Source organism: Coregonus clupeaformis, chromosome 18 (genome assembly GCF_020615455.1).
Source record: "Coregonus clupeaformis isolate EN_2021a chromosome 18, ASM2061545v1, whole genome shotgun sequence".
Taxonomy (NCBI): domain Eukaryota; kingdom Metazoa; phylum Chordata; class Actinopteri; order Salmoniformes; family Salmonidae; genus Coregonus; species Coregonus clupeaformis.
Genome location: NC_059209.1, coordinates 11,639,133 through 11,663,174, shown reverse-complemented (window position 1 = coordinate 11,663,174; position 24,042 = coordinate 11,639,133). Strand labels below are relative to the sequence as shown.

At 41.6% G+C, this 24,042-nt stretch overlaps 1 protein-coding gene across 1 annotated transcript; it reads left to right on the top strand.

Annotated features, from left to right (window-relative positions):
- Positions 1-10,757: 10,757 nt before the first annotated feature.
- On the top strand, positions 10,758-21,596 carry LOC121587484 (zinc finger and SCAN domain-containing protein 2). The gene is made up of 5 exons (XM_041904458.2): positions 10,758-10,905; positions 11,866-12,192; positions 12,338-12,441; positions 17,767-17,869; positions 19,886-21,596. The coding sequence occupies exons 1-5, from the start codon at positions 10,887-10,889 to the stop codon at positions 20,827-20,829; spliced, it is 1,497 nt and encodes a 498-aa protein (XP_041760392.1). The 5' UTR covers positions 10,758-10,886; the 3' UTR covers positions 20,830-21,596.
- Positions 21,597-24,042: the final 2,446 nt, after the last annotated feature.

Genomic DNA, 24,042 nt, shown 5'->3' with positions numbered 1-24,042 from the left:
AGGAAGCGATGGGAAAGCGAGAACTCAAGCTATTGTTACAGAACCAGTCCCACCAGGTGAAGGTCTCCATCCAAATCAGTCGCAGCAGGAGGACACCTGTCAAAAGTAATGGCATAACAATAACCGCTGGAGATTGCTACTTTGTTGAATAAGAAAATGAAGAGGTCAGTTCCCATATTTAACTCATTCAGTGCATTCAGAAAGTATTCGGACCCCTTGACTTTTCCCACATTTTGTTATGTTACAGCCTTCTTCTAAAATTGATTAAATTGTTTTTAACCCCTCATCAATCTACACACACTACCCCATAATGACAAAGCAAAAACTGGTTTTTAGAAATGTTTGTACACAAAAACTGAAATATCACATTTTACATAAGTATTCAGACCCTTTACGCAGTACTTTGTTGAAGCACCTGTGGCAGCGATTACAGCCTCGATTCTTCTTGGGTATGATGCTACAAGCTTGGCACACCTGTATTTGTGGAGTTTCTCCCATTCTTCCCTGCAGATACTCTTAAGCTCTGTAGGTTGGATGGGGAGCGTCACTGCACAGCTATTTTCAGGTCTCTCCAGAGATATTCGATCGGGTTCAAGTCCGGGCTCTGGCTGGGCCACTCTAGGACATTCAGAGACTTCTCCCGAAGCCACTCCTGCGTTGTCTTGGCTGTGTGCTTAGGGTTGTTGTCCTGTTGGAAGGTGAACCTTCGCCCCAGTCTGAGGTCCTGAGCACTCTGGAGCAGGTTTTCATCAAGGATCTCTTTGCTCCGTTCATCTTTCCCTCGAACCTGCCTAGTCTCCCAGTCCCTGCGGCTGAAAAACATCCCCACAGCATGATTCTGCCACCACCATGCTTCACCTTAGGGATGGTGCCAGGTTTCCTCCAGACGTGACGCTTGGCATTCAGGCCAAAGAGTTCAATCTTGGTTTTATCAGACCAGAGAATCTGGTTTCTCATGGTCTCAGAGTCCTTTAGGTGCCTTTTGGCAAACTCCAAGCGGGCTGTCATGTGCCTTTTACTGAGGAGTGGCTTCCGTCTGGGCACTCTACCATTAAGGCCTGATTGGTGGAATGCTGCAGAGATGGTTGTCCTTCTGGAAGGTTCTCCCATCTCCACAGAGGAACGCTGGAGCTCTGTCAGAGTGACCATCGGGTTCTTGGTCACCTCCCTGACCAAGGCCCTTCTCCCCCGATTGCTCAGTTTTTCCTCTGACACGCACTGTCAACTGTGGGACCTTATATAGACAGGTGTGTGTGCCTTTCCAAATCATGTCCATTTAATTGAATTTACCACAGGTGGACTCATTTACATTTAAGTCATTTAGCAGATGCTCTTATCCAGAGCGACTTACAGTTAGTGAGTGCATACATTATTTTTTTTCATACTGGCCCCCTGTGGGAATCAAACCCACAACCCTGGCGTTGCAAACACCATGCTCTACCAACTGAGCTACATCCCTGCCGGCCATTCCCTCCCCTACCCTGGACAACGCTGGGCCAATTGTGCGCCGCCCCATGGGTCTCCCGGTCGCAGCCGGCTACGACAGAGCCTGGACTCCAATCAAGTTGTTGAAGCATCTCAAGGATGATCAATGGAAACAGGATTAACCTGAGCTCAATTTTAAGTCTCGTAGCAAAGGGTCTGAATATGTATGTAAATTAGTTTAGTAGTTTTTTTTAAAATAAATTTTCCAAAATTTCTAAAGACCTGTTTTCACTTTTTTATTATAGGGTATTGTGTGTAAATTGATGAGGTAAAAATGGAATTTAATCAATTTTTGAATAAGGCTGTAATGTAACAAAATATGGAAAAAGTCAAGGGGTCTGAAAACTTTCCGAATGCACTGTATATATTTCAGAATTATTAGATGATGCTTAACCAGACACACTTGTCTAAATTGATGGATCCTGTGGAAGAAAAGCTTTAATCACCCCCCAGCCAAATCTAGCGAAGTGGATGGGTCACTGTCTAGACATGTACACATGTTCATGAAATACAATAGATGGCTGTAATCACCCCCAGACACACCTGGCTGATAGTGCCTGCTAAATTCAAGGCAGCAATGTTGTTGAGAGCAATAGCAAGGATTATGTACCCATACTGAGCAGCTCATGTTATAGGCAGAAGCCTGCTACATGGCAGACCAATCCGAACTCAATATGTCCAGCCCACCCATTATCTCAGCCAATCATGGCTAGCGGGAAGTCTTTTTCTGTGGCTAAACCAACTAGGCTCATAATTTATCCATTTTATTTGTATTTACAGATGGCATACATCTGTAAATACGAGTCCACATGTTCCAGAAGGCACTTCTGGGGAAAAAAAACGCATTTTGATAAAATAAAATAAATTATATTATGTTCAAATTCCTCTCCTGTGAAGTAGTGATGTGCGACATACGCCTAGCTTCCTGAAACGGGTCACAAATGAGCTAATCATAACCAGTGTTGTTGTCGAGTCACTAAACCTCAAGTCCGAGTCGACTCCCAAGTCCCTCTTGCTTGAGTCCAAGTCGGGTCACGAGTCCCTATGACTCGTTCTAGTTGAGTCAGAGTCCAAGTCCGAGCCACCAATGGTCAAGTCACGAGTCCCTATGGCTGAAGTTCGAGTCCCAGTGCTTGAGTCATGGTCCAAGTGCTCAAGTCTGAGTCACTGGGTCTTGAATTTCACATGATTCCAGAATTCGCTTCTGTTTTTCTGTTACGTATTTGACATTGCGCTACACTCTTTGCACCATCTGCTGAAAAACTTTTGAAAGCAAAACAAAGGATTTGGGGTTCTTTAGACATAATATGAGTATTTTGGTTACTGCTGATTTATTGCTCGCTCATACTGCCGGCTTGCTGGCTCGATGCTCGTCTGTTGCTAGATTCGCGCCTCTATTGATTTGGCTCGGATTTGTTTCGAAAAAAATCTGCCCAGCAACAACGAGTGGTGGGCTGGCGGAAAGATTTTCATGTGAGCATTAAAGTGACGCAAAGATTTTTCTCCTGTTGCCCCATGGTCATAATTGCCTGCAATATGCAATAGCCCATGAAACAAATAAGTAATTCATATACAGGCTCACACACATTTTATTTTAATATAATGTTCAATAGTTGTCAAATCAGTCATGATGTTTTGAAGGGATGAATGGTCTCTAGACGGAATTGGCTATTGCTCCTGTCAGAGTGACTTTTTGCAATCACCCACTGATATTTGTGTAGGCTTTTTATTGCAGAGTGAAAACTAAAGGGAAATTGGAAGGGTAGAGCGAGACAACAAATTCAACTCAAGGTACAGAAAAGTAAAGCCGTTTGTGTTTCATAACCAGGCAAAGCTAAAAAGTATGCTGGTGACTGTTGGTTACGAGGAATAAAGAGAATCGCTTGCATGATGTATGATTGGAGGTGGAGCCGGATTCTGCCTGCTCACACTCATCGCTTGTGTGGTGTCTGAGACAACGATGCCGATTATGCTGTGATGATAAGAATTCCGCTGACGCTGTACTTTGATTATAAAGGTTTATTGTATCAAAGATCACAGTATCAATTTACAGACATCTGCAGATATCTGGAGAATAACCGGACCCAATCTCTGATATGTTATTTCTCCCCGTCCTTTGTTCAAAACATGGTATTTATCCTATGTAACATAAGATGGGTGGTTTTTGACAGACCAATCCCTGGCCTCCACATATCTCCAAATGTCCTCTATTCCAAGAAGCCTATGTAGTAATGCTTTCCAGATGTTTCAGCAAAGCAGAGTAAAGTTCATCTATTACACCATTTGCAAATGTCAGCAAAATCATAGACCTTCAGACACTACACTTGCTCACCAGCTGATTTAGGCTGTGTGTGCCGGATCTGGCGCAGCCTTCCCATTGCTAGAGAACAGAACCCTCGCTGCTCTGCACACCCAGTGCTGCTAATATGCTGCTTATCATAGTAGCCTATCCAGTGCAAATACAAGTCACGAGAAGGTGAGTCCGAGTCAAGTCACAAGTAATGCAAATCGGGACTCTAGTATGACTCGAGTCCTGGAATTGAGTACTACAACACTGATCATAACCCCCTCCGACTAGTCTGTGTCTAATAAAACCATTCAGAAAGTTAGCTACCACCATGCTGTTCTACACTATTTAGTTCTTGCTAGTCATAATCTTTAACACAATGGCTTTGTTTTGAAATTTCCCTTCAGGTGTTAGTGTCATCCGTTGAAGGAGATGGTGTGGCTCCCCATACATCCCCCAATGCAAGAAAGGAAGAGAAAAGTCCAGCACAGTTCAGGAACGAGAAGTTCCCTGGCAAGGGAATGAAGATAACAGTATCTTCCAGGGTGAGAAAAGGAAAGAGACATCTAAGCACACTCTTAAACGCCCTGCATCTAGATTAAGCATTGGGAAATGGAGGAGCTTGGGCCTGTCATGCCAAATAATGTCCCCCGGCCAAAAAGTGTCCCCCTCTGTGTCACAATGGGATTCGATAAACTATTGCTATATCAACGGTGTGATGACCTAATGATTAGAATTTTGGAGATCGTTACAGCCTAAACAACGTTATTTTTATCATCGCTATGCAAACAAGGCTGATTTCTGCAACAATTTCGCTGTTTAAACAAGTTTTGTTTAGCTAATAAAATGAAAACATTACTTCAAACTACTTTTGAGTACCTTGTTAACATTACAACATTAAATCCATGTCTTAAACGTTGCTACTTTCGAAAATGGCAAAGAAAACATGTAATCTTCTTGACACATTAAAGTTACTTACCTTACAGATCACATAGTCAGCTAATTTCCACTCCATTCATATGCAAATCCGTTTGATTCATACACTGGCTTGTCTGGCTGTCATGTTTTATTTTAACCTGCCCTTCCCTTATCTACACTGAAATAATATAATTTCAGTAGTCCTCAATTATGATTCATTTTTTTCTATCTCGCATAGCTCATTAGTACACCCCTGTGTTTGAATATATGTATCTATTGTAGGTCCTAGGATACAATAATGAATAATGTGGAACTAACAAATACCATCAAAGGATACCTTACAACTTACAATAATGAACACCTTGTGAAACAGCTGTGAAAACCAACCTGGCAATATTTAAGATTTTAATACATAAACTTTTATATTTTTGTGATACAGGTGTGTCATTCATTTATTTTCACAGATAACTTTTTGTCACATGGCAATCAGACTGAAATACTTAATTCTGGTGTGTGGAATTTTGAGGTGGTGGGTGCTGTGTGGTTGGAAGGTTCTGCCTGTCACTTGTTCTCAACAGGCAGCCAGTCTCTGAAGGGGGATTTGAAGAGGGAGACTGCAAAGTCCAGGCACTGCTGCTCTATTTTTCTGAGTGTTTGCAGTGCTAGTGTTTTTAGTTCATCTGTGTATGTCACATATTATGTGCCCAGTATGATACGGCTAGCAAACTTTATTAGCAGATAATGACAACATGACAATAACAGTAGTTTTAGATGATGTAATGAGATGGAGGAGGGGATGGGATGAGTGGGCAGATTTTTGGGCAATCAGACGTCACTAGATGCAGAATTTCATCTGGAGGGAGAGGAGAGAAAGGGTTAAAGGATGAGGAGAGAGGAAAGAGGCAGAATCAAGAGACAGGTGCTGCGGCTAGTTCTTCCTGTCACTTGACCTCGACAGGCAGCCAGTCTCAGTCAGGGGTGGTGGGACGGAAAAGCAAACAAAGAATACTTCATTTTCAATAACATGGGCCTGGTTTAGTTGGAAGCCCTCTCACCACGTCAAGGTACAGGCCAGTTTAATTAAGGCCTTTAACCCCCTACTCTATCTTTTTAGTGTTTGACCTGATGGGGCTTGGATAGGTGTAGGAATATGGTGATGACTCAACCCTGCTCTGTAATGGACTCTGGGACACTTCTGCCATATTACGTACACATCTAGAACCTCCAGATATGCAAACACTAACTAGAAACCAATGTCCAATTCCATACAAATCCTGGCCTAAATTTTATTTGGAATTGGGCACAAAAGATGAATGGCTAGGGAGAACAGGTTAAGGACCAGTAAGGAACTGGGTAACGGAACATTCATTTTCAGTCAATTGAAAATGTTACTTGCAATGAATACATTTAATATGCTAATGTCTACATTTACAGCCAATTTGAGCAAGTTTCAAATATTTACCAGCAAACAAATGGAAAAATATACAAATATTTACAGTGACTTTTCCTATTTTGTTGCCTTACAACCTGGAGTTTTGGGGGGTTTGTATAATTTGATTTACACAACATGCCTACCACTTTGAAGATGCAAAATCATTTTTATTGTGAAACAAACAAGAAATAAGACAAAAAAACAGAACTTGAGCTTGCATAACTATTCAACCCCCCCCCCCCCCTTAAACCACTCGAGTGTTGCTTTAGCAGTATGCTTAGGGTCATTGTCCTGCTGGAAGGTGAACCTCCGTCCCAGTCTCAAATCTCTGGAAGTCTGAAACAGGTTTCCCTCAAGAATTTCCCTATATTCAGCGCCATCCAGCATTCCTTCAATTCTGACCAGTTTCCCAGTTCCTGCCGATGGAAAAACATCCCCACAGCATGATGCTGCCACCACCATGCTTCACTGTGGGGATGGTGTTCTCGGGGTGATGAGAGGTGTTGGGTTTGCGCCAGACATAGCGTTTTCCTTTGATGGCCAAAAAGCTCAATTTTAGTCTCATCTGACCAGAGTACCTTCTTCCATATGTTTGGGGAGTCTCCCACATGCCTTTTGGCGAACACCAAACGTGTTTACTTATTTTTTTCTTTAAGGAATGGCTTTTTTCTGGCCACTCTTCCGTAAAGCCCAGCTCTGTGGAGTGTACGGCTTAAAGTGGTCCTATGGACAGATACTCCAATCTCCGCTGTGGAGCTTTGCAGCTCCTTCAGGGTTATCTTTGGTCTCTTTGTTGCCTTTGTGATGCGTGATTTGAAGGAGTCAGGCGCAGGAGGGCAAATCACAGTATACAGAGTTTATTCTGTAATCCAGCGTAACCAGTCCAGTGCGCAAAACAGGCGCACTGGAACAAACATGCACATGGGGAAAATACCCCGGTAATACAAAATACTGAGCTCAACCGAGCTACTAATCCTCACAATGAAAACTCACCCACAAGGACAAGGGGGCAGAGGGAACACTTAAACACATACTAATGAGGGGAATATAACCCAGGTGTGTGTAATTGACAAGACAAATGGAATGATTAGATATGGAGCGGCAGTGGCTAGAAGGCCGGTGACGACGAACGCCGAAGCCTGCCCGAACAAGGAGGGATCGAGGATATCCCTCACCGGGACCCAGCACCGTTCCTCCGGACCGTACCCCTACCACTCCACGAGGTACTAAAGGCCCCCCACCCGACGCTTCGAATCCAGGATGGAACGGATGGAGTACGCCGGGGCCCCCTCGATGTCCAGAGGAGGCGGAGGGACCTCCCGCACCTCAGACTCCTGGAGCGGACCAGCCAGCACCGGCCGGAGGAGAGACACATGAAACGAGGGGTTAATACGGTAATCATGGGGGAGTAATAACCTATAGGTAACCTCGTTGATTCTCCTCAGGACTTTGAACGGCACCACAAACCGCGGGATCAGCTTCCAGCAGGGCAGGCGGAGGGTCAGATTCTGGGTCGAGAGCCAGACCCGATCACCCGGTACGAAGACCGAGGCCTCACTGTGGTGGCGGTCAGCGTTGGCTTTCTGACGACGCACGACGCGTTGGAGGTGGATGTGGGCAGCGTCCCACGTCTCCTCTGTGCGCCAAAACCAGTCATCCACCGCAGGAGCCTCGGTCTGGCTCTGGTGCCACAGTGCCAGAACCGGTTGGTAACCTAAAACATATTGGAATGACGTTAGGTTAGTGGAGGAGTGACGGAGAGAGTTCTGGGCATATTCGGCCCATGGCAAGAACACTCCTGGCAGTAGGACCGCAGGAACCTACCCACATCCTGATTTACCCGTTCCAACTGTCCATTAGACTCGGGGTGGAAACCAGAGGTGTGCTGTAGCACACCGTATGAATATATGGATCATAATGTATTTACTGTTTTATTCACGTTTTCAAGTCATGCATTCCGATTCTTGCATAGATTGTAATGGACACATATATGATGTGTGTAAAATACTTTTAATTTACACTTAATTTGTCAATCAGGAGGTGCCGGAACAAAAAGTGTGCGCAAGAGGGGGGTGACCTGGGGAGTTCTGAGGTACCTGAATGCATGAAAAATAAAAATAAACTCCTCTATAATGAAGCATTGCATGCATATCATCGCGTTTGCTTATTGGCATAGAGCAGTAGAGTGGAGGCACTTACAGAAGTTGCACACATGGGGGGGAAAAAATGGGTAGCCTAGGATCCAGGAAAAAAATGTCCTTTTAAAAATGCATTCCATGCAATTCTACATCATTTTACATGACTGGAGACTTAGGCAGAATCTTTTTTAATACCTCATAAATGATAGAAATAGCAGGCTACTTTGACACTGACAAACTGAGAATCTGAGATCAATAAAAACGACATTGTCTTGAATCCATCAATAGCCTAGGCCTTGGTGTGTGTAGACATACTGTATTGTAGCCTACAATATGAGGAGGAAATTATAGTAATAAAAAGACTTTCCAGTTTCACTGACTCACCCAATTATGCGCAGCTCACTTGCTGGTGATGGCCAATGCGCTCCTGCCAAAAGCCTATCTCTCCCCTCTCTTTTTTGTAAAACAATATTTGGAAGTTGATCAAATATTTTGGTCTTCTGTTTTCAACAGGAGCCATTTTGCTTTCAAACCTGTGTTTTTCCTCGATTTTATTTGAAATATTGCGAAAGGCCTGTTTTGTCTGCTTGCTGTTTTTTCACTGACAGATTTGCCACGTGTTCCCGACTGTAGGCTATTCCTTGTTATTGGGCTACAATCCACAGCTAAGCTATTTAAAAAAAGAAGCTATTGATCCTCTGTGGCTAAATTATAGGCCTTCTCATGGTGTAGTTGACTTCATTTATTTCTGAACAGACAGCGGTTATTCTATAACGTTGGCAAATGTATTTAAATGTATCGGGGTGCTGCAGTTCCTTCAGAACCCTTCACGCGGCTATGATTCTATAAGGAAATAAATGTAAAAGTGCAACGCTGGAGAGATGATTGTTGTAGGCTCATGTCTATCAGAGCAGAGAAGGAGAGAGTTCATAGAAAGTGAATCTCATTCTAGTTATGTGAGAGATACTTGCTTGCTTCTCACACAGCCACGGCACGCGTTGGTCTCAAACAGGTTACAATGTTGCGCAAACCATAAACCGGCCGGCCCAACCCGAATCAACTTTTCATTTTTTTAATATAATTTTTTTTAGGGGGAAGATCAGCTTTAATATTGCAGATAGATTGTAACTTCCATCAATGTAATTGTATGCATCACTTCCAATCCCCCATATGTTTTTTTTTCTCTCGCAAATATATATATATATATATATATATACATACATACATATACATAAATGTATGCACTCACTAACTGTAAGTCGCTCTGGATAAGAGCGTCTGCTAAATGACTAAAATGTAAATATACATTTCCTTTTTAAAAATATATTTCCCTTTATTACTTTCCAACCCCACCACCCCTTCCCTAATTGGAGTAAACTAGTGAACAACAATGCTTAGACCTCTACTTCCAGCTTATACATACTATATACATTTTATGGACACAGTCAATTTTACAATAATTATATTTTGTTTGTTTTTACTCCTGAACTTCCTCTACCCACAACCTCTCCGATCATTTTCATGATGTCCATCCGGTTTGCTTCTATATGCCATATCTTTCGAACTGTGCTCTTTCACAAAAGCTCTCAACCTATAACCTATATACTTATTATGGACACAGTATGCTTACATTATTAGTTATCTTGTTGTTGTTTGTTGTTATTAGTCCCATCCTTCAACTCCATTCAACACCACCGCTCTATAGCTTAACACCATCCATATTGGATTTTTATTTGCCATATATTTTTCAACTGTACTGTGATGTTTTACAAAAGTTCTGAACCTTACTATTCTCATTGTTTCTACAAATTGTAAATTTTAAATAAACATTTTTGCTAAAAGTATTATTATATTATTGATCGATTGACTATGACTTTTCAGATCACCAGTAATGCTATCTGCAGGGTTAGCTCCAGGTAAATATTGCAATCCTTTAGCCATTCCTGGACCTGTGTCCAAAAACAAGCTACAAATGGACAGTACCAAAACAAATGATCTAATGATTCTGTCTCTTCACAGCAAAATCTGCAGAGCTGGGAAGATTGTATCCCCCATATAAATAACATTCTATTGGTAGCAAGAATTGTATATAATAATTTAAATAGACACTATGCCATGGGATCGGTACGTCAAAAATCTCTTCCCAACTATTTTGCAATCTATATGGGACGGCTGTCAATCCGAATCAACTCTTAGAATATTAGTACCGGGCTGAAAATCTACTTTTTCAAATGACGTTTCTTTGTGGGGGCAGGCAACGAAGAGGCAACTCGAATGAACTTTGATCGCTTTTATTATATATGTTTTTAATGCCAGGAGAGGTACCGGATCTGGCCAAATAGGTTCCGCAACAAAACAGTTAAAAACGGAGAGGTGCCGGCTCATATTAAGCACTGCTATTGACACTTGTCTACTATGACGTGGGGGACTTTTATTTTTAAAAATCGGAATATCGTGACCCGGAAGTACTTTTTTTGTGTTGCTGATGAGACGCTGATCGAGGTGTTTCTTTGGACAGAGGATGTGTGGTTTAGGGATAACATGCCAGGAGTGGTAGACGTACGTAGCTTGAGTTGAATGATAGACGGAAAGAAGGAGCAAAGCCTATCGGTTTTACTGTCGTTTGATGAAGTGGTTCTCCAAACGTATGTAAAACTTATATATATGTGATATATGCGGTGAGACCGTATGTACAGAAGCCGCTGCAGTGTTTGTCGAAGGAATAAATATGTAGTAGTTGAAGAGTCAGATGAAGCATAACATTTACATTTTTTGTCATTTAGCAGACGCTCTTATCCAGAACGACTTACAGGAACAATTAGGGTTAAGTGCCTTGCTCAAGGGCACATCGACAGATTTTTCACCTATTCGGCTCGCATGTTGTTGTAATTGTGATGGGAATCATGTTCCCGATTTCTCGGAGTGCCCTGTAAAATGAAGGTCGCAGTAGCTAGGATCAGGGCCATCCAGCAGGTATCCTATGTAGAGGCAGTGAAAATAGCTTAAGTAGATGGTAGTGGATGTCCCACAGTCTACAGTGAATGCTATGCAGGAGAAGGATCCCGACACACTAATAGTGAAGAAGGTGACATTTGTTGCGTTTATAGCGCAAGTGATAAATTGCACTAGTCAAACTATTACAACATCTAAGAAGCTAGACATCATTGTGAAGTCAGCCAATAGATTTCTGGATCTCCAGGACTTTACAGCCGAAATGTTACAGGGAGTACTGAATGAAGAGGGTCCTCCCTCCCAGGTTCCTGAGCCTGTGTAGGGATCTGAATATACATTTAAATCCGACTTAAGGAGTACCGTTTTTTTGTTTTTGTTTTAAATTCAGGGTAGTAGCGTGAATTTGGTTAGTGTTTTTGGTAATAAGTATGAATTTGTTCATCCCCGGTACAGTAGGTGGCGCGTGGCGGAAGTTCACCTTATGAGTGTAGTCTGCCAATAAACCTCGAAGAAGACGCTGATCAGAATAAGCAAGACTTAGCAAGAATAAGGCCGCCACTGTCTGTTTACATTTTAGTGATGCTACAATAAATGTGATTTCGATGCATCGGCTTCTATACATCTATACTTCTACATCTATTTTTTTTCCACAGTTCGTCCATTAACTTATTCTGAGGGAATTTCTGGTCCAAAAATGGCAAATTCCGTTGCCCTTCACACTCAGCTAGCCTCCATCATGGAGGTTTTGGCCAACGCGGCCGTGGCTGAAATCTGCGAGCTTGTTGACAATGGCTATGCGATCCTGCATTTGGAGATATCTCGAGGGCAGAAGGAGAATGAAGCATTGAGGAGAAAACTACGGCTGATGGACCTGAAAGTGTCTCGTGGAAGTGCTATGAGAGCAGAAATAGGAAGCTCCACCCTCGCGCACGGTTGCTCTCAAGCTCACTTTGGCATGGAATCGAAAAGGACATCAAGCAGTAAGATTTGGGCGTGCCAATAGAGCACATACTAGCTACATTTATTAGTTAAAACATCATTTTAGAAACCACTTTATCAAGACAACGTTGATAAAGTGTGTTGTGTGTGTGAATGCAAACAATTTCCCTTGTCTACTCATTTTAGGCGATGTACAATGTCTGAGAGCAGTTGATTCCCAATTGGTCACCAGCCTGTTTAGGGAGGGAAAGTCCTCAGGTGAAACTGGACAGACTACCACACAGAGAAAGGTACGTTTTACTTTTACACGTGTTCCCCATTTTTCCACACGATTAAAGTGCTTATCAACACAACCAGGTCTGGAAGCAAAAATAACCTGTAGGCAGGGCAAACCCGTTCTGGTGATTTCTGGTATGTCATCAAAATAAATAAATCACAGCACGTTTTTTGGACTCATTCAGCAGTTATTACCTGGTTAAGTACAATACTATTGGAAATACGTTTCGAAAGTTACATTTAAATGCCTAAAACTTAAGTTGAAAATTATGCTGTCACTGCTTCCTGTTGACAAGACATTTTGATAAATAGCTCAATGTCAAAACACAATTTTAGTGTCCAAGTCAATAACCAATATGCAGAAACAGTTTGATATATATAAATGTACTATCTACACTCATGTGCAACAATACTAATCATATTACTTGTATATTTTTAAACAAGAACCTTATAAACTGCACACATACCAAAAACCATGTTGTTTTGAGAAGTGGAAATAAATCAGTCATTAATTTATTGCCACTTGAAACTACCAAAACTAAAAAACCACATGGAAACTGTATGTAGTTTTAAATCACTCGTTAAAGGACAACCTGCAGAACACAGTAAGCTACATTTTGGAATGTTACATTTGGATACAGGGGTCACCAAAACAGAAAGAGAAACGCAACACTGCTTTGTCAATCTCTTTGAAATAAATTGTGCGAGAGGGGGGAGATGAGGAATAACACAGCTCAAAAACCATCTGGGAATAATGTGTACATCACTGGTTAGAGGACAATCACATTACGTGTTTCATTTTGATTCAAGTGGGTCACCAACACTAAGTGTAACGCAACACTTTTTGTTAATCACTTCCATCAATATCATGCTGAAATCAATAGAACAGGGGGCAAACGTTTGGGGTGTAGTGCTCTTTAAACTAACATTATTCCAAGGCCACACAGAAACTTGGAATAACCTTTACATCAGGGATCATCAACTATACTGAACAAAAATATAAACCCAACATGCAACAATTTGAAAGATTTTACTGAGTTACAGTTCATATGTGACTCACCACCTGGAATTGGTCTTATGTAGCAACATTTGAAATGCTGTTTTTTACATTGGATAAAAGTAGAGACTCAGAGCTACAAAATGGTATATCATACACTGTATTTTTGAGGAATAATGGGAAAGTAATTCTGCTTTGAAAGTTGATATACTTGTAAACTCACTTTTGAGAAAATGGCATTTGAATGTTTTGGTATCTAGTGAAGCGCTCTTCTTTGTCTACACCCATTCATCATCGTTCACACCCTCTTAAGTTTTAGCCTCACCCATCTCGTTTCGCTCTCGGAGCGTTCAGAGCACACACTTGACGCTCTGGCTGATGATTTGTTTACCTCTGGATAACATGAAAACAGCCTAACCAGCTCTGCTGGCAACAATTACATTACGCTTTTATGCCGACGTTTACTGACACCGGCCATATTCAACAGGTGTTGTACACTTTAGCTTAAGACATGTAGCTAGCTAGCTAGGTAAACAATGAACCTAGCTAGGTAAACATTTACATTTTAGTCATTTAGCAGATGCTCTTATCCAGAGCGACTTGCAGTTAGTGAGTGCATACATTTTCATACTGGCCCCTCGTGGGAATCGAACCCACAACCCTGGCGTTGCAAACGCCATGCTCTACCAACTGAGCTACACAGGGCCTAAACAACGTGTAAGATCACACACGTAACGTTAGCTATCGAGCCAGCCAGCTGTTAGCTAGTTAGAGAACAATGAACATAGTGCCAAATCATGTCGTTACTACCCTGCATTAATCTGCTGGGAGCTAACCAACCAGGTTCAATGTTAGCTAGCTAACATTAGGCTATAACTAGCAAAGCAAACGGTTCTGGGATACGAATAATAACGTCATACACGAAACATTAGCTAGCTAGCTAACAGTACACTTTAGCCTGAAATGAAACCACTTTGTCAAAATTAGAAACGTGTAATATCTGAAAATGTAGCTAGCTACACTATCTTACCCGTACATCATCATGCATGATGGACGCGTCTCCCTCGGATGCCATGCCACGGTTGCCTTTAGTTTGAAGATGTAATCCGGAGACAGGTGTTTTCGCCATCTCTTTAGCTATCATAGTCTTAATTCCACTGATTTCAAAACTCAAACCTCCAGAAAGTGGAGAGCAATACATATGCAGCTCCGCTACACCATATATGTTTTTTTTAAAGCCGCGTTCGACAGGATTACCAACACAGACTGACAGAAGCCTTCTATATGACAGACCAATCCGAACTCCTCTCTCGGCATGTCCATCCCACTCATTATTTCAGCCAATCATGGCTAGTGGGAAGGTTGCTGTCTCTTTCTGTGGCTTAACCAACAAGGCTCGTAATTTAACAATTTTATTCGTATTTACAGATGGCATACAAGTTTGTTATTAAGGCACATGAAAGTTCACATGCTCCAGAAGGCATTTCTTCCCCAAAATGCATTTATATATATATATATATATATATATATATATATATACACAGTGAGGGGAAAAAAGTATTTGATCCCCTGCTGATTTTGTAAATTTGCCCACTGACAAAGAAATTATCAGTCTATAATTTTAATGGTAGGTTTATTTGAGCATTGAGAGACAGAATAACAACAAAAAAATCCAGAAAAGCGCATGTCAAAAATGTTATAAATTGATTTAAAGTTTAATGAGGGAAAAAAGTATTTGACCCCCTCTCAATCAGAAAGATATCTGGCTCCCAGGTGTCTTTCATACAGGTAACGAGCTCAGATTAGGAGCACACTCTTAAAGGGAGTGCTCCTAATCTCAGCTTGTTACCTGTATAAAAGACACCTGTCCACAGAAGCAATCAATCAATCAGATTCCAAACTCTCCACCATGGCCAAGACCAAAGAGCTCTCCAAGGATGTCAGGGACAAGATTGTAGACCTACACAAGGCTGGAATGGGCTACAAGACCATCGCCAAGCTGCTTGGTGAGAAGCTGACAACAGTTGGTGCGATTATTCGCAAATGGAAGAAACACAAAAGAACTGTCAATCTCCCTCGGCCTGGGGCTCCATGCAAGATCTCATCTCGTGGAGTTGCAATGATCATGAGAACGGTGAGGAATCAGCCCAGAACTACACGGGAGGATCTTGTCAATGATCTCAAGGCAGCTGGGACCATAGTCACCAAGAAAACAATTGGTAACACACTACGCCGTGAAGGACTAAAGTCCTGCAGCGCCCGCAAGGTCCCCCTGCTCAAGAAAGCACATATACAGGGCCGTCTGAAGTTTGCCAATGAGCATCTGAATGATTCAGATGAGAACTGGGTGAAAGTGTTGTGGTCAGATGAGACCAAAATGGAGCTCTTTGGCATCAACTCAACTCGCCGTGTTTGGAAGAGGAGGAATGCTGCCTATGACCCCAAGAACACCATCCCCACCGTCAAACATGGAGGTGGAAACATTATGCTTTGGGGGTGTTTTTCTGCTACGGGGACAGGACAACTTCACCGCATCAAAGGGACAATGGACGGGGCCATGTACCGTCAAATCTTGGGTGAGAACCTCCTTCCCTCAGCCAGGGCATTGAAAATGGGTCGTGGATGGGTATTCCAGCATGACAATGACCCAAAACACACGGCCAAGGCAACAAAGGAGTGGCTCAAGAAGAAGCACATTAAGGTCCTGGAGTGGCCTTGCCAGTCTCCAGACCTTAATCCCATAGAAAATCTGTGGAGGGAGCTGAAGGTTCGAGTTGCCAAACGTCAGCCTCGAAACCTTAATGACTTGGAGAAGATCTGCAAAGAGGAGTGGAACAAAATCCCTCCTGAGATGCGTGCAAACCTGGTGGCCAACTACAAGAAACGTCTGACCTCTGTGATTGCCAACAAGGGTCATGTTTTGTAGAGGGGTCAAATACTTATTTCCCTCATTAAAATGCAAATCAATTAATAACATTTTTGACATGCGTTTTTCTGGATTTTTTTTTTGTTATTCTGTCTCTCACTGTTCAAATAAACCTACCATTAAAATTATAGACTGATCATGTCTTTGTCAGTGGGCAAACATACAAAATCAGCAGGGGATCAAATACTTTTTTCCCTCACTGTGTGTATATATATATATGGCTCTCCTGTGAAGTCGTGACTTGCGACATACGCCTAGTTTCCTGAAACGGGTCACATATGAGGAAATCAGTCAATTGAAATAAATTCATTAGGCCCTAATTTATGGATTTCACATGACCGGGAATACAGATATGCATCTGTTGGTCACAGATACCTTTAAAAACTGGGCTTCACAATGGGCCTCAGGATCTCGTCACGATATTTCTGTGCATTCAAATTGCCATCGATAAAATGCAATTGTGTTCGTTTTCCGTAGCTTATCCCTTTCCCATACCATAACCCTACCGCCACCATGGGGCACTCTGTTCACAACGTTGACATCAGCAAACCCTTCGCACACACAACGCCATACACATGGTCTGCGGTTGTGAGGCCGGTTGGACGTACTGCCAAATTCTCTAAAACGACGTTGGAGGCTGCTTATGGTAGAGAAATTAACATTCAATTATCTGGCAACAACTGTGGTGGACATTCATGCAGTCAGCATGCCAATTGCATGCTCCCTCAAAACTTGAGACATCTGTGGCATTGTTGTGACAAAACTGCAAATTTGAGAGTGGCCGTTTATTGTCCCCAAAACAAGGTGCACCTGTGTAATGATCATGCTGTTTAATCAGCTTCTTGATATGCCACACCTGTCAGGTGGATGGATTATCTTGGCAAAGGAGAAATGCTCACTAACAGGAATGTAAACTAATTTGTGTACAAAATCTGAGCCAAATCATCTTTTTGTGCGCATGGAAAATGTCTGGAATCTTTTATTTCAGCTCATGAAAACATGGTACCAACACTTTACATCTTGCGTTTATATTTTTGTTCAGTGTAGATAAAGGCATGGCCTAATTTATTTTTGAGCGGATGGTCAGGGGGCCGGAACATAATTACAATTTGTATATTGCAAATTGACCGCAAGAAGCCGAAATTGATATCACATTTGACTAAAACATAATAATTTCAAACCTTGCTTACATCCCAAGTATACAATCACATACTGATTGTACAAAACATTAGGAACACCTTCCTAATCTAAGTGACCCCAAACTTTTGAACAGTAGTGTATATAATTTTAAAAATCAATTTTGAATTCGGGCTGTAACAAAACTAAATGTGGAATAAGTCAAGGGTTATGAATACTTTCTGAAGGCGCCGTATATCTGGCATCCCAACTGATTTTACCCTACCTTGTGTCCAACAGCCTGCAGCATTCGATGATATAAAGGCCAAATCACCTACCATCAAGGAGGAGAAGCGGGAAGAAGCCTGGGAGAATCATGACCAACGAGAGAGACTAAGTACCGGTAAGTAAATGGGAGACTGACTTAATCAAGTGTTTTCCTTATGCCTTTTGGGAAAAAGTGTTGTATTACGCACATCTCATTACACTTAGGTTCTAGGCCGTACCATTTTGCCTTTTCACATAAATATGAATAAACCCCAACATTTTAAAAATATATACATATATATAAAACAAATAATGAATACTGAATTTTTTTTATAATACTGTCATGTAAAAATGATTGTAATAATGTTAGACTGCGTACTGCATACAATTCATGAATTTATTTAATTATAAATACTTCAGATTTCATGCCAATATTTTGGCTTTCAAGATTTACAGTGCGTTCGGAAAGTATTCAGACTGCTTTACTACATCCACATTTTGTTACGTTGCAGCCTTATTCTAAAATTGATTAAATTGTTTTTTTCCCCCTTATCAATCTACACACAATACCCCATAATGACAAAGCAAAAACAGGTTTTTACAAATCTTTGTAAATGTTTTAATAAAATTGAAATATTACATTTACATAAGACCCTTTACTCAGTACTTTGTTGAAGCATCTTTGGCCGCGATTACAGCCTCAAGTCTTCTTGGGTATGACGCTACAAGCTTGGCATACCTGTATTTGGGGAGTTTCTCCCATTCTTCTCTGCAGATCCTCTCAGTCTTGTCAGGTTGATGGGGAGCGTCGCTGCACATATATTTTCAGGTCTCTTCAGATATGTTAGATCGGGATAGAGTCCGGGCTCTGGCTGGGCCACTCAAGGAGATTCAGAGACTTGCCCCGAAGCCACTCCTGTGTTGTCTTGGCTGTGTGCTTAGGGTTGCTGTCCTATTGGAAGGTGACCCTTCGCCCCAGTCTGAGGTCCTGAGTGCTCTGGAGCAGGTTTTCATCAAGGATCTCTCTGTACGTTCATATTTGCCTTGATCCTGACTAGTCTTCCAGTCCCTGCTGCTGAAAAACATCCCCACAGCATGATGCTGCCACCACCATGCTTCACCATAGGGATGGTGCCAGGTTTCCTCCAGACGTGACGCTTGGCATTCAGGCCGAAGAGTTCAATCTTGGTTTCATCAGACCAGATAATCTTGTTTCTCATGGTCTCAGAGTTTTTTTAGGTGTCTTTAGGCAAACTCCATGCGGGCTGTCATGTGCCTTTTTATTGAGGAGTGGCTTCCGTCTGGCCACTCTACCATAAAGGCCTGATTGTTGGAGTGCTGCAGAGATGGTTGTCCTTCTGGATGGTTCTCCCATCTCCACAGAGGAACTCTGGAGCTCTGTCAGTCACCGTCGGGTTATTGGTCACCTCCCTGACCAAGGCCCTTCTCCCCCTATTGCTCAGTTTGGCTGGGCGGCCAGCTCTAGGAAGAGTCTTGATGGTTTCAAACTTCTTCCATTTAAGAATGATGGATGCCACTGTGTTCTTAGGAACCTTCAATGGTGCAGAAATTGTTTGGTACTCTTCCCCAGATCTGTGTCTCGACACAATCCTGTCTTGGAGTTTTACGGACAATTCCTTCGACTTCATGGCTTGGTTTTTGCTCTGACATGCACTGTCAACTGTGGGACCTTATTTAGACAGGTGTGTGCCTTTCCAAATCATGTCCAATCAATTGAATTTACCACAGGTGGACTCCATTCAAGTTATAGAAACATCTCAAGGATGATCAATGGAAACAGAATGCACCTGAGCTCAATTTCAAGTCTCATAGCAAAGGGTCTGATTCTTATGTAAATAAGGTATTTGTTATTTTTATTTTTTTGAAAATTTCTATAAATCTGTTTTCACTTTGTCATTGTTGTGTATTCGGTGTAGACTGAGGGGAAAAAATTATGTTATCAATTTTAGAATAAGGCTGTAACGTAACAAAATGTGGAAAAAGTCAAGGTGTCTGAATACTTTCCGAATGCACTGTATACCAATACATTTATCTGAAATTGCTCATGTCCTCTTACTGATTTGTGATATTTGATGATTACCTTCATGATGAGCATCCAGTTCACATTCACACACTGTTATTTATTTTGTAGAAGCTTTAAATCACAGTGTTGATGGAGGAGAAAGGCATTCCAACATCGACACAGAGGCTGCTCAACCAATCAGCAAACAGGAGAACGCCAGCTCTTGTATATGGGTGAGTGGCGAAACAGACAACCGCAGCCTCTTGCCAGAATCAATTAAAAACCTGAGTGTGAACAAAATATCTCAAAACCCAGGATTGGAAAATGGTGATGGAATACTTGACCATGTGGGCTTTGATTGTATGATGTTTGAGCCCGACAGACAACTTGGGACTTTTAGCACCCAGGGTCCTGGGGCTGATCTTCCTGAGTGCTCTTACTCTCGTGTGGATGTTGTACCTATTCACTCTGATTCAGAGAATGGTTTTCCCTATGTGATGGAAAAGCTGAGTGGCTCCATAACTGAGCACGAACAACCTGTGGCTTACAGAGACAATAGACAGAAGGCACCATTGCCCTCAGATGAGCCTCACATGACTGTACGAAAAGGCATGGAGACTGGATCCAATGCTTTGGTAATGAAGGATGGTTGGGTCACCCATGACCGTCATAATAACAACGCTGCGAGTTACACCACAGAATGCACAGCAGGTAAGCTGTTCATTTGTAGTTTATGTGGTAAGACTTTGGCTTGTCTGCAGACCCTCAAGACTCACCTGAGAGTTCACACTGGGGAGAAGCCATTCAGCTGCATGCAGTGCGGGAAGTGCTTCTCTGATTCCAGCAACTTCAAGCGACACCAGAGCGTTCACACAGGGGAGAGACGCTACGGCTGCAGCCACTGCGGCAAGCGCTTCGCCCAGTCAGGCTCACTCAAAGACCACCTGAAGGTACACACAGGATGCAAGCAGTTCAGATGCCCACAGTGTGGAAAGACTTTCATATCGGCCAATCACCTCAAGAGACACATTATTGTCCACAATGGAGAAAGACTTTTACCAACCACTTTTTAATGAATGAAAGCATACTGAAACATGCTTCAGCCCAGCTTGAACAAAAAATGAATCTGGTGCTCGACTGATGGACTTGATAATCCAAAAAGTATTCCATACATTTTTCAATGAGTGTTTTTGTAACTATATCATTGAAGTTGTTAGCCACTCATCCTCTGTACATGAAAGTGCCTCAGTTTTAGAGGAAAAACCTGCACTGTTAGAGCTCTGAGTGTAAGTATTTCACTGTACACTGCAATAAAAAATAAGAATATATATATAATCTTAAATTGTTGTGTGTAGTGGTTGTTGGATGTGTTAGTGGTGTTGTCAAACAAATGACTATTTCATGGTGGGAATTTTGTAATAAGTATATTTACCAGACTGTTTTTGTTGTTGATTTGACCGTAATATGAGTGGGGTGTAGTCATGATTAACAGTATTCCTAAACAGCCAGTCATATTGGGTGAGTGGATGATACACATGCTCACTGCTACATCAAGGCCTCTTACAGTCAATGAAAGATTGCTGCGCTATCAACGTGAGTCTCTACTCCTGGTACAGAAATACTGTTCAGTGGTTTGAACACTGAATACAGATGACATGGGTCATTCATGTTGCTACAATGTTTTTTATTTAAAAGAAGATACATTTCATGGTTACATTAGACGCTCACATTATAAATGACAGTCCATAGATCCTGAAAATACACAGCAAATATTGAATCTTGAAAAGGTCACATACAGTGGGGGAAAAAAAGTATTTAGTCAGCCACCAATTGTGCAAGTTCTCCCACTTAAAAAGATGAGAGGCCTGTAATTTTCATCATAGGTACACGTCAACTATGACAGACAAAATGAGAAAAATAAATCCAGAAAATCACATTATAGGATTTCTAATGAATTGATTTGCAAATTATGGTGGAAAATAAGTATTTGGTCAATAACAAAAGTTTCTCAATACTTTATTATGTTATATACCCTTTGTTGGCAATGACACAGGTCAAACATTTTCTGTAAGTCTTCACAAGGTTTTCACACACTGTTGCTGGTATTTTGGCCCATTCCTCCATGCAAATCTCCTCTAGAGCAGTGATGTTTTGGGGCTGTCGCTGGGCAACACAGACTTTCAACTCCCTCCAAAGATTGTCTATGGGGTTGAGATCTGGAGACTGGCTAGGCCACTCCAGGACCTTAATGCTTCTTACGAAGCCACTCCTTTGTTGCCCGGGCGGTGTGTTTGGGATCATTGTCATGCTGAAAGACTCAGCCACGTTTCATCTTCAATGCCCTTGCTGATGGAAGGAGGTTTTCACTCAATCTCACGATACATGGCCCCATTCATTCTTTCCTTTACACAGATCAGTCGTCCTGGTCCCTTTGCAGAAAAACAGCCCCAAAGCATGATGTTTCCACCCCCATGCTTCACAGTAGGTATGGTGTTCTTTGGATGCAACTCAGCATTATTTGTCCTCCAAACACGACGAGTTGAGTTTTTACCAAAAAGTTCTATTTTGGTTTCATCTGACCATATGACATTCTCCCAATCCTCTTCTGGATCATCCAAATGCACTCTAGCAAACTTCAGACGGGCCTGGACATGTACTGGCTTAAGCAGGGGGACACGTCTGGCACTGCAGGATTTGAGTCCCTGGCGGCGTAGTGTGTTACTGATGGTAGGCTTTGTTACTTTGGTCCCAGCTCTCTGCAGGTCATTCACTAGGTCCCCCCGTGTGGTTCTGGGATTTTTGCTCACCGTTCTTGTGATCATTTTGACCCCACGGGGTGAGATCTTGCGTGGAGCCCCAGATCGAGGGAGATTATCAGTGGTCTTGTATGTCTTCCATTTCCTAGTAATTGCTCCCACAGTTGATTTCTTCAAACCAAGCTGCTTACCTATTGCAGATTCAGTCTTCCCAGCCTGGTGCAGGTCTACAATTTTGTTTCTGGTGTCCTTTGACAGCTCTTTGGTCTTGGCCATAGTGGAGTTTGGAGTGTGACTGTTTGAGGTTGTGGACAGGTGTCTTTTATACTGATAACAAGTTCAAACAGGTGCCATTAATACAGGTAACGAATGGAGGACAGAGGAGCCTCTTAAAGAAGAAGTTACAGGTCAGTGAGAGCCAGAAATCTTGCTTGTTTATAGGTGACCAAATACTTATTTTCCACCATAATTTGCAAATAAATTCATAAAAAATCCTACAATGTGATTTTCTGGATTTTTTTCCTTCTCAATTTGTCTGTCATAGTTGACGTGTACCTATGATGAAAATTACAGGCCTCTCTCATCTTTTTAAGTGGGAGAACTTGCACAATTGGTGGCTGACTAAATACTTTTTTCCCCCAATGTATCTGGACCGCTATAAAAATAAATTTCCTCTTCAGAGGATAATAGTCGCACAAGCCAATTGGGTTTAATTAACTATTTCACATATCTGTTAGGAAATATTTAACATTTTAATGTGACAATGCTTGCAATATAGCTCATTAATTGTTAAAGAATATAAAACATACAGTGCAACAGACATTGATTATTTTAAATTACATGTATTTGTTATAACGCATTAAAATCAAAGTCTTAACGAGTGAGTGCAAAAGACAAACATGCATACAACAAGTACTGTACCACATTTTCCAAATTGAACTGGTTGAGTGTATTAAAGCAATTGTAATATTATGATTGTAAAAAAGTTACAAATGTCAAACTGGTTTATGTAAAGGTACTGGAAGAGTGACCAAACATTTGGTTTATACACATAATAGGAAATTACTTAAGTCTCATGGTCTTGTGAAGTACATTCAGTATATGTCATAAAATGGTAATACAAATCAAGAATATAACAAAGAAATGATAACGGCCATGTTTTCTACATATAGTATGTACATTGCTTTTGTTTACAATAAACTAGCAATAAATGGTGTCTTCTGGCAAACGACCAATTTTTCATATTCATTTTGGCTCATTGATTAAGTATTGAACACGTTATTTTTTCTGGTATGAAAAATGTGGCACTTGCCGTGAATAAATACAGCAATACTTATCAAATCACTTTCTTCTGGACAAACAGTACATATAAGGAGAAAATCAAATACTTTTCTACAGCACCAATAACATCAATTTATAGAAGGAATGACAGAGTTGAGTTGTACAGTATTTAACTAACATTTTAAAGCACAATTAACCTCTTCTAATTTTCTTTAGATTCTAAAAAGCTTGGTGTAGTTTCAGGCCCAA

Excerpts from the sequence above, each read along its gene's own strand:
- LOC121587484 (XM_041904458.2), top strand. Across the intron at positions 12,442-17,766 it reads AGACTACCACACAGAGAAAG|CCTGCAGCATTCGATGATAT; the intron begins GTACGTTTTACT and ends TGTGTCCAACAG. Across the intron at positions 17,870-19,885 it reads ACGAGAGAGACTAAGTACCG|AAGCTTTAAATCACAGTGTT; the intron begins GTAAGTAAATGG and ends TTTATTTTGTAG.